Source organism: Corvus cornix, chromosome 5 (assembly GCF_000738735.6).
Source record: "Corvus cornix cornix isolate S_Up_H32 chromosome 5, ASM73873v5, whole genome shotgun sequence".
In the NCBI taxonomy this organism is placed as follows: domain Eukaryota; kingdom Metazoa; phylum Chordata; class Aves; order Passeriformes; family Corvidae; genus Corvus; species Corvus cornix.
This window is the reverse complement of record NC_046335.1, coordinates 6,469,075-6,482,269: the sequence shown is the minus strand read 5'-3', so window position 1 is coordinate 6,482,269 and position 13,195 is coordinate 6,469,075. Positions and strand designations below refer to the sequence as shown.

The 13,195-nt window shown below is 43.5% G+C and overlaps 1 protein-coding gene and 1 long non-coding RNA gene across 4 annotated transcripts in view; one reads left to right on the top strand and one right to left on the bottom strand.

Moving 5' to 3' along the window:
• Positions 1-2,277: 2,277 nt before the first annotated feature.
• Positions 2,278-5,184, bottom strand: LOC109143404. Its single transcript, XR_005602063.1, has 2 exons — positions 5,034-5,184; positions 2,278-4,174 (listed from the first exon to the last, which is right to left on the bottom strand). It is a non-coding gene; the product is annotated as an uncharacterized LOC109143404 (long non-coding RNA).
• An 87-nt stretch (positions 5,185-5,271) lies between these two features.
• The window catches only part of PPP2R5E (protein phosphatase 2 regulatory subunit B'epsilon), a 74,181-nt gene continuing 66,257 nt past the window's right edge, over positions 5,272-13,195 (top strand). The window contains exons 1-2 of one of the 3 annotated variants that reach the window (XM_039553034.1): positions 5,272-5,827; positions 8,460-8,623. In XM_039553034.1, coding sequence (XP_039408968.1) covers positions 8,467-8,623 — 157 coding nt within the window. In that variant the 5' untranslated portion in view covers positions 5,272-5,827; positions 8,460-8,466. The remainder of the gene's footprint in view (positions 5,828-8,459; positions 8,624-13,195) is intronic. The other 2 variants (XM_039553032.1, XM_039553033.1) reach the window with 2 other exon arrangements.

Below are 13,195 nucleotides of genomic sequence, written 5' to 3'. Positions count from 1 at the left end.
TCCACAGCTTCTCTGGGCAACCTGTGCCAGCACCCTCACAGTAAAGAATTTTTTCGCAATACGTAATCTCAACGTACTCTCAGTTTGAAGCCATTCCCCCTTGTCCTGCCACTACACGCTCTTCAAAAAATTCCTCTCCATCTTTCTTGTAGGCTCCCTTCAGGTACTTGAAGGAGACTTGATCACAAAGCAAGGAGCAGAAGCCGAGCTCATTTCACTTGGGACTCAGACATCCCCCATCGGCACAGGGGACCACGTAACACACGTGGCTGTTTCCAGGCAGTTTCAGGTGCCAGAGGCTGCTCTGTGGGTGCTGCCCTGGGACAAGGGGGAGCACCAGAACCTTCTGAGGCAGTTGTAGGTGACAGTTGAGGTGGGCAGGGACAGCTGGGGAGGGGAGTTGGCCCAGCAGTGCAGCGCAAAGCCCAAGGAGGGCAAGAGGTAAACAGGCAGCGAAGGAAAGCGAACAAAGAATTCAGAAAACTTGGCTTAAAGGAGTGCCCGGGGCCTGGAGGCAAGTTAAGACGCTGGGGGAGGGGAACAAAGAAGGAACAAACCCATGAATTGGGGAATAAGTGAGAGCAGTGTTGTGCTGGAGGAGGCAGCTAGCCAGCTGCCGAGGCAAGCAAGCTCCTACTTATCTTGCCATGTTGACTACAGAAACAGACTTCAAATGACACAGTGTCTATAAACAGAGAGGAAGAATTAGTTCCCATTCTGGTAGTTGTGTCTATGACCCTAAAATGCTTACCCCACACGCACCAGGAATTCAGTTCCTAAGGGCACTGACAGTGCCATCTCACAGCGGATACAAGGAGGAGCAGGAGGAAGGAGTAACAAGCACTTGCTTATGATTAGAGAAACTTGGTATGGCAATTGCAAACACTGCCTAAAAGCCACACCATTCCTCCCCAAGACCAAAAACATGAATCAGGAGTCAACTGCAGGGTAAAGAGACTTAAGTAGAATGCTTTCTTGTTACATGTGAATTGGATTCAAAAGTAAACAAAAGAAAAATCTCAAATTGTACCCTTTCAATCACAGTGATGGAGCAGGACAGTTACTTTGATGTGGCATTCCACTGTGTTCATTTTTGTTAAAAGATGCACCAGAAAAGCCTTGTTCACATGCTGATTTGCCTCTTCAAACAGCTCTGCTGCTTCCTCCATAACAGTTGCTCTTGCTGGTCTTTTTCCTGATGGTCTGAATAATTAGTTCTCTGGGGAGATCAAGTCTTTTCTTGCTTCCTAGTATTGGAACAGGGAATATCGGGACTAATCCCATGGTACTCTGATAATGCTCCTTTTGACATACAGGAGATCCTTTATGGAGCATTACATGATCTTTCCTGTAGACAAACACATGTCACATGTGCCAGGTGAAACAAGCTCCAGCTAGATCCATTTATGTTTATCACTCAATACAGCAGGACTTCCACAGTGCAATCTCTGCAGCAATCCTGTTTGATAAGCTGCTCTGCAAAGAGCAGAATGCCAATGTGGATGAGAGCTCCGTATTCCTGCCTGGGTGGCCATAACAGATGGTCTATAGTGGAACTCCAATCACACAAAAAAAAGTGAAGTGGCACAAATCTGAGTCACTGGTACAAAAATCTCTGTTCTGGAGGGCTCTTGACTGCTGTTCCGACTGTCTGGGTGCTAAAAAGCAGAGCTGAACTGGTGAGGAGCTGGCCCTGAAAATTCCTTTCCAGCTATTTTTAAAAAGCCCTTTTGTAAGAGAGTGAGGCAGTGTAACTTTTTAAAAGGATAGGCTTGTCTTGTACCTTTGATAGAAATGGAGAAATACTGGTTAAAAGAATTTATTGTTGTCTGTAGATCTTCAGGATGGACTGCAGGTACTGAATGTGCACATATTTTTATATAGATGCTCACACACTTGCATGGGAAATGTTGGTCATGTGAACTTTTATCTGACAAAAATTAATCTTTATTCTTGCAAATTGGTATTACATGTATTTATACAAACACATACATAAACATATACAGATACACATCTATGTAAAACACTTGTAGTACTCAGTTCTTCTCCATCTCTGCTTGGGATTCACGCAACCATTTTCAAAGTAGCAATTTTTACAAAATACAGGCGAAACAGAGAATGGGAGAAGGACAAGTAACAATGCCCCTTTGAAACATCAGCAGTTTTACATTCATATCTTATGTTGTGCTCTGAAATCTCATCACAGATGAGGACTTCACAGATTAAAGTAGAAAAAAGAAAGCGACCAGGCGATAAATGGGAAGCCTACTCCATAAAATCTGATGGCCATGGGATAAAGAAAAGGTAAGATTTCTGTTTATTCCCTGATAAAGCCTGTATTTTTTCTTGAATTGTTACTGTCCAAACATTACCCGATATAAAACACACCATAAAAATGCTTTACACAGCCAAAATGGACCAAACAGACCACATGATGACCATCTAAGAAACGAATTAGCTGAATGCATTATTTACCAGCCTGTTCAGCTGTACTGAAGAACTAATTCTGTAGCTATTACACAAAGTCACACTGAAGAGTAAAAACATCTGTGTGCACTGGACAGTGGACTTGGACAGCAGTGTTGATTTTTATCCCTTCTATGGCAGTTATTTTAATAGACACCCACATCACAGGCTTCAGTTTTAGATTTTTTAGTGTTTTACAAAGATGGATTAGTCCCATACTAGGAAAACTGAAGTACAATCATGTAAAATTACTTGCTCAACTGCACCTAAAGTGCCAGTGTAGCCATCAGGCTGTGCTAGAACCTCCTTTCTGCAGAGTGTGCTGCCAGTACCTCTATAAGCTGCTCATTGCACTGTTCAGATCAAAAGCAGCACACAGGACAGTGAACAGAACTGAGGAATTCTGAGCTAACAGAATTAAGCACAGGTAACAGCAAAACATATACAAATACAGGTTCTGTCCCTCACTAATGGGAAGTTACACTGTTTTTGCCAAATTTTACCTTATATTGGTATAACCCCAACCTACATTCTTTGTTATCCACCCTTGTTTGCATTTAGATTATTTTAGCTGGCTTGGTTTAAGCAAATTTAAAGTGTCTACAAATACATACAAATCTCTCTTCTAAATTTAGAGTTACACAACCCTTCTGTAACCGTGGCACAGTTCAATCTTAGTTTTGCTTTTTAAAATACAATTCTTCCGAGAAGTACAATCGATTTACAAAGGATGACAAATTCTACAGTTCTCTGACTTAACATCATGTGGAATTTCATTTTAAAAGATGTCTTGACTGCTTGATTATAAAATAAAAATGAAGGCATAGCATTAGGGCTGTTGCAGGAAATAATTTCTCAAGCAGCATTACTGTCTACTTGAGGGAGAAATAACTGGCTTGGGAGGTCAGCAGAAATGGATGCGGGGGTAAAACAGGTCAGCAAGATTGTGAATAGATCAGACTGACTCAAAAGCATTTGTACTGGCACGTGTAAATAGGAATGGGATCTGTGACAGGCAGCACAGCAGATGCTGGCGTTGTTGAGGCCTTAATTGTAGTAATGTCCAGTCTTGGGTGCTACAGTTTAAAAAAAAAGATGTGAATGATTTTGAGATGACACAGGGAGAAGAAATAAGCATCTTAAAAGGTTTAAAACTATGCCACACCAGGAAGGATTGAAAGGAAGTGAAATTGCTTTGACTATAGGTAAATAAAAAATAGGGGAGACATATATCTTAAGATACGAAGAGGCATTTTGAGAGGTGAGAGGCAAAACCGCTCACATCCATTACAGTTATACTGCAGTGGCCAAGAGCTTTTAACCAGTGTTCCAGGTTCCTCAGTGGGAGCTGGACCAGGGAACTGGCTGAAAATTAGCAATTTTGAAAGTAGTTTGACAACAGCTTAAATCACTTTAAATCAAGTCTGACACAGTCTCACTTCCTCTGTTATGCCAAAAGCTGAGTCAGGAAGCTGAGTGGGACAACAATTAGATATCGTTTGCAGGATTAGTAATGTTGAGAGGATTCAGTACCTGCACAAACAGGAGGGATGTGACTGACCCACCAAAGCAACCAGCTTTCAAACTGCCTTTGAGCTCATTTCCCAAAAAAACGTCAGAGGGACTTGGTCGTATCAACACAGGAGGGCTGCTGCTCATAGACGTCAACTTTTTTTTCCTGCCAGAAATACAGGTGAAGCGGTGGAGCCTATTTTAAAGCATAACATTCATATTAACACCATTTACAGAATCACACAATCAGTTATGTTGGAAGAGACCTCTGACATAAAATCCAACCTATGACTCCACACCACCTCGTCAACCAGACCATGGCACATCCAGTCTTTCCTTGAACACCTCCAGGGACAGTAACTCCACCACCTCCGTGGGCAGCCTGTTCCAATGTCTAATCACCCTTCCTGTGCAGAAATTCTTTCTAATATCCAACCTAAACCTCCCCTGGCTCAGCAGGGATGTTCCCTGACATCCCATACTGTGTCCCTTCATCCTGTCACTTTTCTGAGAGAGAACAAACTAAGCCCTGGCTACAACCTCCTTTCAGGGATTTGCAGAGCACTAAAATCACCCCTGAGCCTCCTCTTCTCCAGACAAAACATCCCCTGCTCCCTCAGCTGCTCCTCATAGGACTTGTGTGCTCCAGACCCTTTCCCAGCTTCATTACCCTGTAGCCATTAGATGTATTTTGGGAAAACCTCCAACAAAACCAAACAAACCAAAACCAACAAACACCAAGCCATCGGGTAGATAAATTTAAACAAAATTTATGGTATTTAACCATACTATCTACAAGCAGTCGTTGAGCTGGTCCCTGATTCCAAGTATATATATTTGGGGGATGAAAAAAAAAGGCGATGCAGACAGCGATCACACACTGGGCTAAGAAACCCAAGGGTGCAGCAGGGAGGAGCGAGGGGCTGCAGCCGCCGCTTCCCAAAGGAGGGAACTGCCAGGTCGGTCCCTCCGGCTGCACCCAGCACGGCCCCTCGTCCGCAGCCCGCCCCGGGAAGCGGCTCGGTGCCCCCCGAGAGGCTCCGACAGGGCTTTACCTCAGCCTGAGCGCGGTTTTCCCTCAGCAGCGCCGGGTTTTACAGCTCAGCCGACGAGCCCCGCCGCTCTCCCGGGCGAGGGATGCGAGCGACGCGCGGGCGAGAGAAGCGAGGGATGCGCGGGGCTGCGGGGCCGCGCTGCCGGGGAGGGGGCGGCCCTTTCCCGGCGGTCCCGGCGGCCAAGGCGGCTCCGGGCGCCACTGAGGCGGCGCGTCCCGGCGGCGGCTCCGGTGGGCGGTCGGGGGCGGTCCGCGGGCGGGGGGCGGTGGCAGCAGCGCGCTCGGTTGTGAGCGAGAGCGAGTGCGTGCGAGCGAGTGCCATGGCTGGAGCCCGCTGAGAGCCACAATAGGAGCGAGACCCCGACGCCCACCGGGACCCCCCGCTCTCTCTCCCCCGCGCCAGCCGCCGGCGGAACAGCAGCGCTCCCCGCCCTGCCCGGCACTGCCCCCCTCCGCGCCCGCCGCTCCCCCTCGGCTCGGCTCGGCTCCCTCCCGCCTCGCAGGGCCCTTCTCCGGGAATGTGAAGAGGCAGCAGCACCGCAGGCAGCGGGGAGTGCACGGGACTGAGCGGAGCCGCCCGCGCCTGAACCCGCCGCCGACGCCGCCCTGCGCCGGGGAGGCCGCGCTGCCGCCGCCGCCGAGGCCGAGGCCTACAGGGCTCCTGCGCCGCCGCGGCAGCGACCGAGCCCGGCGAGAACCGCACTCGGGCCGCCGCCGCCGCCAGGCATCGGCCGCGCTCCGCCAAGGCCGCCGCCGCCTCCCTCCGTCTCCGGCTTCTCTACCAGGAGCGTCAAGGTAACTCCATCGCCGGCCCGGCGGTGCGGGAGGAGGCGCGGGGGGCTGCGGGAGGACATGTTCCAGCTGCGGAGATCCCGTCTGGAAATGACAGCCGAGAGCGGATAATTGCGCCTCTGCTCCCTTCCCCGCCGATATCCGTCGGTATTTTCAGTTCACCCCCCCCGCCCCCGCCCCCGGGACCGGCGGATCTGATGAGCGTGGCTTCGTATTTACCAAAATACTCGGGGAATAGAGCGGAGGAAGCAGGGAGCGGTGGCCGGGTTTGCAGCTTTCCCCCTCGCACACAATAAATAATCTCGGGCTTTATTCCCCCGCCCCCCCTCCCCCCACTGTTGGTGGAAACAGAGTATTTCCCTATGATAGTGTATGCAGGGCAGCGAATGTTCATTTGGAGAGACGAAAAAAAGATCAGTGTTTACTGTAAGGTTGTTAGGCTGGATGTAGTCTTGTTGAATTAGAATTAGATTTTAATAATTTATAAAGCAGGTTAGGGAAACTGTTACTAAATTTACAGCAGAGAAGTGTCAGTAAAGCGCCTTGCTGACACAATGATCCTGCAGTTTAAGTGATCTACTTTAGTCGCTGTCCATTATTATTATTTTTTTTTTTTTTTGCAATTTAATTTGGAGAGAGCATGCAAACATTTCTGCAGGAATGGTTACACTTTAATGATGCACATGATGAGAAGGGGAAGCTTTCTGATGAGATGAAATAGGGCCAAACCGATTCACGTTTAGGGAATATATTTTTGCTGATATTTTCGGAATTTGGTTTATGTAACAGGTAACTTTGTGTGTTTTTTGGCGGACTGTTGAAATCTTAGAAGTGGGTTACTAAAGTACAAGGCATTCTATTCCAGTTTATCTCACTTTTTTATTTATTAATCTTTGCTGGGGCCTGAATGCCCTGGTGATGGTGGCATTTTTTTTTTTGCCCGGATGATAAACAGGACCAGTTTAAGGTACGGGTTCATGTTGCTGATAGTATATTATATTTAGAAAGCCTAAGCTGGTAGTGAAAGAATACCTCAGGAGAAATCAAAAAGATGGAATAAGGGTTTTTCATTATTGTAATGCCAGCTGCACAGTTCAGTTTCTGGGTGCTGCACATGCTTCCTTGAAGAACCTATGGAGTTTATTCTCCATTTTTGATAGATTTAGTGTACCTATATGTAATTTTGCATTAAATAGTTCTTATCTTCTGGAGCTTGTTTACACTGTTGCAACAAAGCATGCTTTCGAAAGCTTTTCTTACAAAAGACAAACCCAAATAATGCCTGTTTCAGTGGATTTAGTAACCTATGAAGCACATGAGTAACCAGATATTTCAGTAAAAATAATAAGTACTCGAAAGTGTTCTGTATGTTGTGGAATCAACTTCTTGTAGCACACGAGTCACTTTGGTAATTGAAGTCAACAGACACTGGGGATGAGTAATGCTTTCCAAGGACATGTTCTAAGACCCTGATCCTGCACATGCTTACGCCGATGCTTAACTCTGCACGAGTGTCTGTCCTGGCCGAAATCAACAGGGCTGCTCTCGTTAATGGTCATGTCATTAATGCAGATGAGGCTGCTGATTTCAGTGGAGCTGCACATGCTGGTGAAGTTAACTGTGCACCGAACTGCTTGTAACGTGTAGGCCTGAATTCCTCCTGTCTCCTTTCCCTTGAGTATTACTCATGTATTTCATCAAGCTCTGATGGGCCTTTTTAACAGACAGGACCAGACTGGTAAATAAATTAGCTGGGTGCATTAATTCAGTGTTTGCTAGTGGTACAGAATCAGCTACAGGAGTACCACCAAGGCAGGTTTTGTAGGAAGAAGCAATGCCTATTGCTTAGGCCAGCTGAAGTTGGGAAACACACAAACTTTTGCTTGCAGAAGCCTTTTTTGGCTCTCTGCCTCTCCTTGCAAACCTTGCCTGTCTCATGCCCTTAGAGCAGTTACCACACTGCTAGTCGTCCAGAAATGCCAGGACATGGAATAACTACATATAAAGGGACTCACAGGAAGATAACTGAGTATTTCTGAATGGAGAATAAAGAAGTAATATGTACAATTTGTCAGTGTTAGTGAAATTGTGAAACATAGCAGTGCTTTTTACTATACTTTATTGAATTTCTATAAAATCCTGTATGTAGGTGTGGCAAATAAATGGAATTTTTGTTCTGTCTTGTGTTTTTTGTCCTGTGCATGTGAGTGACCTTAACACCAAAAAACCATCTGTACCTTTTTGTGTATCCATTCTTTAGCATGCTTGGTCCTTTGCAGAGTGAGTTGAAATGACTTCATCCCAAAGAATACATAATTTAAAGTTACAGCCAGGTCTACAGGTGTACGAAGTTCTGTTCTGACAAAGTTTTGAATGCAGTGATGTCAGCATTAAGTCTGAAATTTTTGGCAAATGGGAGACACAGATGAAAAAGTAGGCAAGAGGAATTACTACCCTAATAATTAAGTTCCATTAAGTTTATTCCATCCGTAAGATGGGTTAGATCTCTTAACAGTTTATCTATGTGAGTTGTCAACAGGAGAGTAGTGCAGAAAGAAGATATTTGGAAAATTTGGGTTAATCTTTACCTGTTTCACTCATTTGGAATACATTTTTAACTTGTGCTTTCCTTCAGTAGGGATATGTCCTCAGCACCAACTACTCCTCCATCAGTGGATAAAGTAGACGGATTTTCTCGGAAGTCCGTCAGAAAAGCCAGACAGAAGAGGTCACAAAGCTCCTCCCAGTTTAGGTCTCAGGGCAAGCCTATCGAGTTAACTCCCCTGCCTCTGCTAAAAGGTAAGATCAAACACTTTTTTTTAATAAATAAAACAATTTTTGCTCTACAGCTAATTTCTAAAATCCAAGTATTCTGTCATCAGAAATTGCAGGGAAATTTCGCCAGCATTGAGAAATGTTTCATGCCAAAAATATATGTATTTAAACTCTACAAAATATTTTATCTGTGACTTGAGGGTGTGGTAATTGTTTGCAATACTTTTGAAAGTTTTAAATGCTGATGTTAACCTGTACCATGACTTGAGTCTTCAAGGCACTCAGGCTTTGCTTGAGAGTGTTTTGGTTTGTGATTCCTCAGCAGCTGACATAAATCAGCAGTAATTTTGGTAAGGGTAAATGGACTCGTGAGCAGAAGGAAGCTGGTTTTTAGTATCTTTCCTTGGTGTGTGCATCTGCACCCTGTGGCAGTGGTGCCAACTGCAGCCCCCACAGCAAGAGAGGAGGTGGGATCCCCTCTCATACCATTTGTGCATGGATAGCTCCCAGGTCCTGCCTTCTGCTGGATTTTGAAATGGAAAGGTCCCATGAGCTGCAGCCTCCTGGGGAAAAGATGCTGCCAATCTGGTCTTAGGCAAGGCCCTACTGTTTTGAGAGCTTGCATATCCCAACTCTGGTACAGTTTCTCCTGGCATATTTAACCTCTAATTTGAGAGGGAAAATAATGATCCAGCGTACTACTCTTAAAAGGATGCCAATATCTCTGTGATATCTTGAATGCTTCCCCTGAATTCTAGTTGTCACTGAATTTCGGTACAAATCCAGGGGTCAAAAGCACCTCTCAGAATGTCTGTCTGGTGAGGAAGGGGAAATCACCTTTCAGAAGTCTTCAACACTAGCTTCTCAAATGATTTATTCTGTGTATTTTTTTCATTGCTATTCTTCATTTCTGCTGTAAGTAGTTAAAATAGGCATGGCTGGTGCTGATAATCCTGGAAAATAGGAAGTTTAATAGGTTTAATCCTCTGTCCCTTTTCTTCCTTTTTGGGCAAGTATATTTTCCATATTCTCTCATCTACCTTGTTTGACAAATTTGTTAATCAGAGTATTGAAATATGTAATAAATGTGGAACTGCACTTTGTTAGTTCTCAACCCCACTTCATAAGGATACAGTAGTTGCAAAAAAACACCCCCCAAAAACCCTAAACCAGCCTCCCAAAAAATCTCTCATCTTAATGTGTGTCTTTAAATTTAATTAAAAGTAGGATTCCAGTATTAGTTCTAGTGGAGTTGTCATTAAAATATTGTGGGCTTCTTTCTGTGGGCTCCCTGTAAGAATGCACAAATGGAATATCCTGAGTCAAAGGAAAGGTGCACCCAGCCCCCCTGCACTGTGCCTGGTGGGGACTGACTTGGATTCAGTATTGTTCAGTTTAGGGTTGGTTGGTGCCACTGGATTTGACTTTGTAGCCCGCAGTGAATATTCTTTGTGATTCTTTGGGTGATCCTGTGCACGGCCAGGAGTTGGACTTCAAGGATCCTGTGGATTCCTTTCAACTCAGGATATTCTATGATTCTATGAATTTTTTTTTCCTCTTTGTTGTTGAACTCTTTGTTATTTTGTGACAATATGATAAAGTAGTAAATACTTCTTTGTAATAATTTTAAAGCTCAGTTTTACACTTTCCCAGGTAATTTTCGATACGCAGGTTATTTTATACCAGTTGCTGCGCTTCAGAAGGTGACTGGAGTTTATCCTTTGGCTTAAGTGATGGGATTAGTGCAAAACATTGAGATTTATATTTGTACAAATGAAGAAATTGATGTTGTAATTATTTCATTCTTATTTTGTAGTCCCATTCAGGGAGTAAACCAGGCATGGGCACAAGCATAAGTAAAACAGTGAGAACCTGGAGTTGCAGAAACACAGGCGTGTCCAGGTGCTTAATTTGACTACTGTAGCCAGTCCTGAGGATTGAGATATAAAACTGTAATACAACAAACAGATGGGGAGCAGAGTGTGTTGGTGAGACATTTATGATTAGTGTCATAATGAGTTATAGTGGTCCAGCTTCAAATTAAGACTCAAATCCTGCAAGTTAGTTTTCCCTCTTTGCCTTAATGCGGATTCCCAGAGGTGCGGGGATCTACCTGTGCAGATTAATTTGTAGGATTTGGGCCTAACAGTCTATCTAAACAGCAGTGGCATGAAGAGACACTGGCAGCTAAAAATCATGCTGCTGTTTGGAAATATTCTTGACCTACATTAATATTTGTAACATTCAGGATTGTTAAGTCTGGAAGAAGCGAGGAAATTATTTTCTCCTGTGTTTTTCATACTTTCCTTGACCAATTTAATGAAAGTCCTGATTTTTTTTTAACTCTTAGGTTTACACTTGCCTTTAAACAAGTGACCAGTCCTATTACTTCTGTCCACTAGCCATATGATTTCCAGTTTTATCCTGGAAAATTTTGTCTTTTAAACCAAGATAGAGAAGAGATACCAGCAAAATAGCTTTTTAAAGTCTCACAAAACTGAACTTAGTTTGGAGATGTACAATTGATAAGCTTCCTGGTTTGGGTAAATTTCAAGTTTAATTAAGCCTCTTCAGAACTATTTCAGTATGGGAAATTTTTCGAGGACAGACCTCAAATTCATATTCATCAGGTGTATTTCATATTCATGGTGGAGCAGTTTTGCTTACAAAAACATAACATGCTATGCTCCCTTCTGTTTTGTTTTGTTTTGTTGGTTTTTTTATGAATATATTGCATACTGACATTGGCAGTCTGCCTTATCTCAAACAGCACTTTACGGCCTTCAGTATCTTCTGTGATTACAAGAATCAAGTATGCAGAAAACTGGGTAACTGCTTGGTCCATTCCTTGCAAGTTTTTATACTCTGCCTGTCACCATAATGATTTGAGCACCTTCCAGTAGTGTATTAAGTGACGTGACTACACATCTGTCACATCTTATCTGTTCTCCTTCCTTTCCCTGGGGGCAGAGTCACATATAGTGAAATGGCTTGTTTTGGTAGTGTTTTAATGCAGTCTGTTGCCTTCTGTGAGCATACAAGCCTGTATTGCAAAAACAGATAGGTAAGTCAGCCTTGTTGTTGTTCATTTGGCAATAAAAATATTTTGGGAAAGAAAAATAGAAGAGATGCTATGTTTTGATGCTGTGTGCAAGTCTGAAGGATAAGCTGCTTTTTAGGAAATGTTGTAAGAACAACTGGAATTTTCAGTATTGCTCATTTCAGAAAAAAAATAGAGGAATGAAGTTGTTGCTCTTGTATTTTTTAAAAAAGTGTGTGTATGGCATCAGTTTGTAAACAAACATTTAATGTATTTAGAAAGTAAGGTGTTCTTTCTGAGGCTCTGCTGGGCTGAGTTCAGGCTTTCAAAAGGCACAAGTCAAAAAACTGCCTAGAGTAAAGACTTAAATTTTTAGATGGTTTCATTGTATTTTTTTATGGCGTTGTGACTAAATCTCATTTGAAGTTATCTTTGTAAATATGGCTAATATATATAGTGTCCAATATAATGCTTTAAACCCAGTGTTTTCTCCTTTGTTTCAAGCATAGAGGAATGGGATGAGAAGTGCACATGGGAGTTGTGATACAGCTGCATTTTGCATAGGTGTGCTCTTCTGTATGTTTCTCACATGCATTTTTTGGAAGGTTGCATGCTTTTCCCTGCTGTATCCTGCAGTGCATGATGGATTTTGGCTTTACTTTGAAGAAGCTGTTGATATCACCCAGGCTGACAGGTGCCTTGAGTAACTGGCTTGTGGCAGAGCAGTCCTGGTGAAGGGTCCTTTTGTGGGATTGAGCACTTCCATCTGAGTGCCCTAGTCAGATCCTTCCCAGGTTTGCTAGCCAGGTTTGTGGTGTGCCTGAAATCGTGTTTGTTCTGTAGAGGAAAATAGGATTGTAGATACATTGGATAGGTGTATTATTTATTGGAGGGCTATTTTGCTTTCATTTTGTATGGCTGCTCTTTTTACTTAGAAGTCTCTAGAGGTGGATCAGCAGGAGTGCAATGTTAGAAAGCATTTGGCTGGAAAAAGAGTATATTGTAGTGCTGGACATATGAAACAGAGCAATTTCAGTATTACCTGCGAAAGGGGGAGGGGGAGTTCATTTGTGTTTCTGCCTGGTGTCTGTAGAGGTAGAGGAGTGTTCAGAGGATGAAAACATACACATAGATGATTAAAAACATCATGGGCCTTATGAATGGACATTTAGCATCCTGAGAAATGGCACAGAAAGCTTGCATGTAACCCAGAGCATCGCACCACCCCCTTGCCCTCGTTACAAATACAGAAGTTAGGCAAAGCAAACCATACAAAAGCGAGACTGTTAATTGTTAAATCATTTGTATCCCATTTTTGTAATTCAAGGTGTGTTTTCTTTCCCGTCATCCTTCCACATTTTCCGATGATTTAATATAATTAGTGTAGGTTACTTTCATGTTCTCTGCAACTATTTTATGTTTTTGTTGAAAACATTTCAAAGTATGATTTTTATTTTTAGATTATTTTTCCTCCTTAAAATAAGCGCTCAGAGCAGAAGTTCTTTGTCAACAATACCAATTGCTTTGCTACCTCGGTATTATGAAGTTTATTGAGC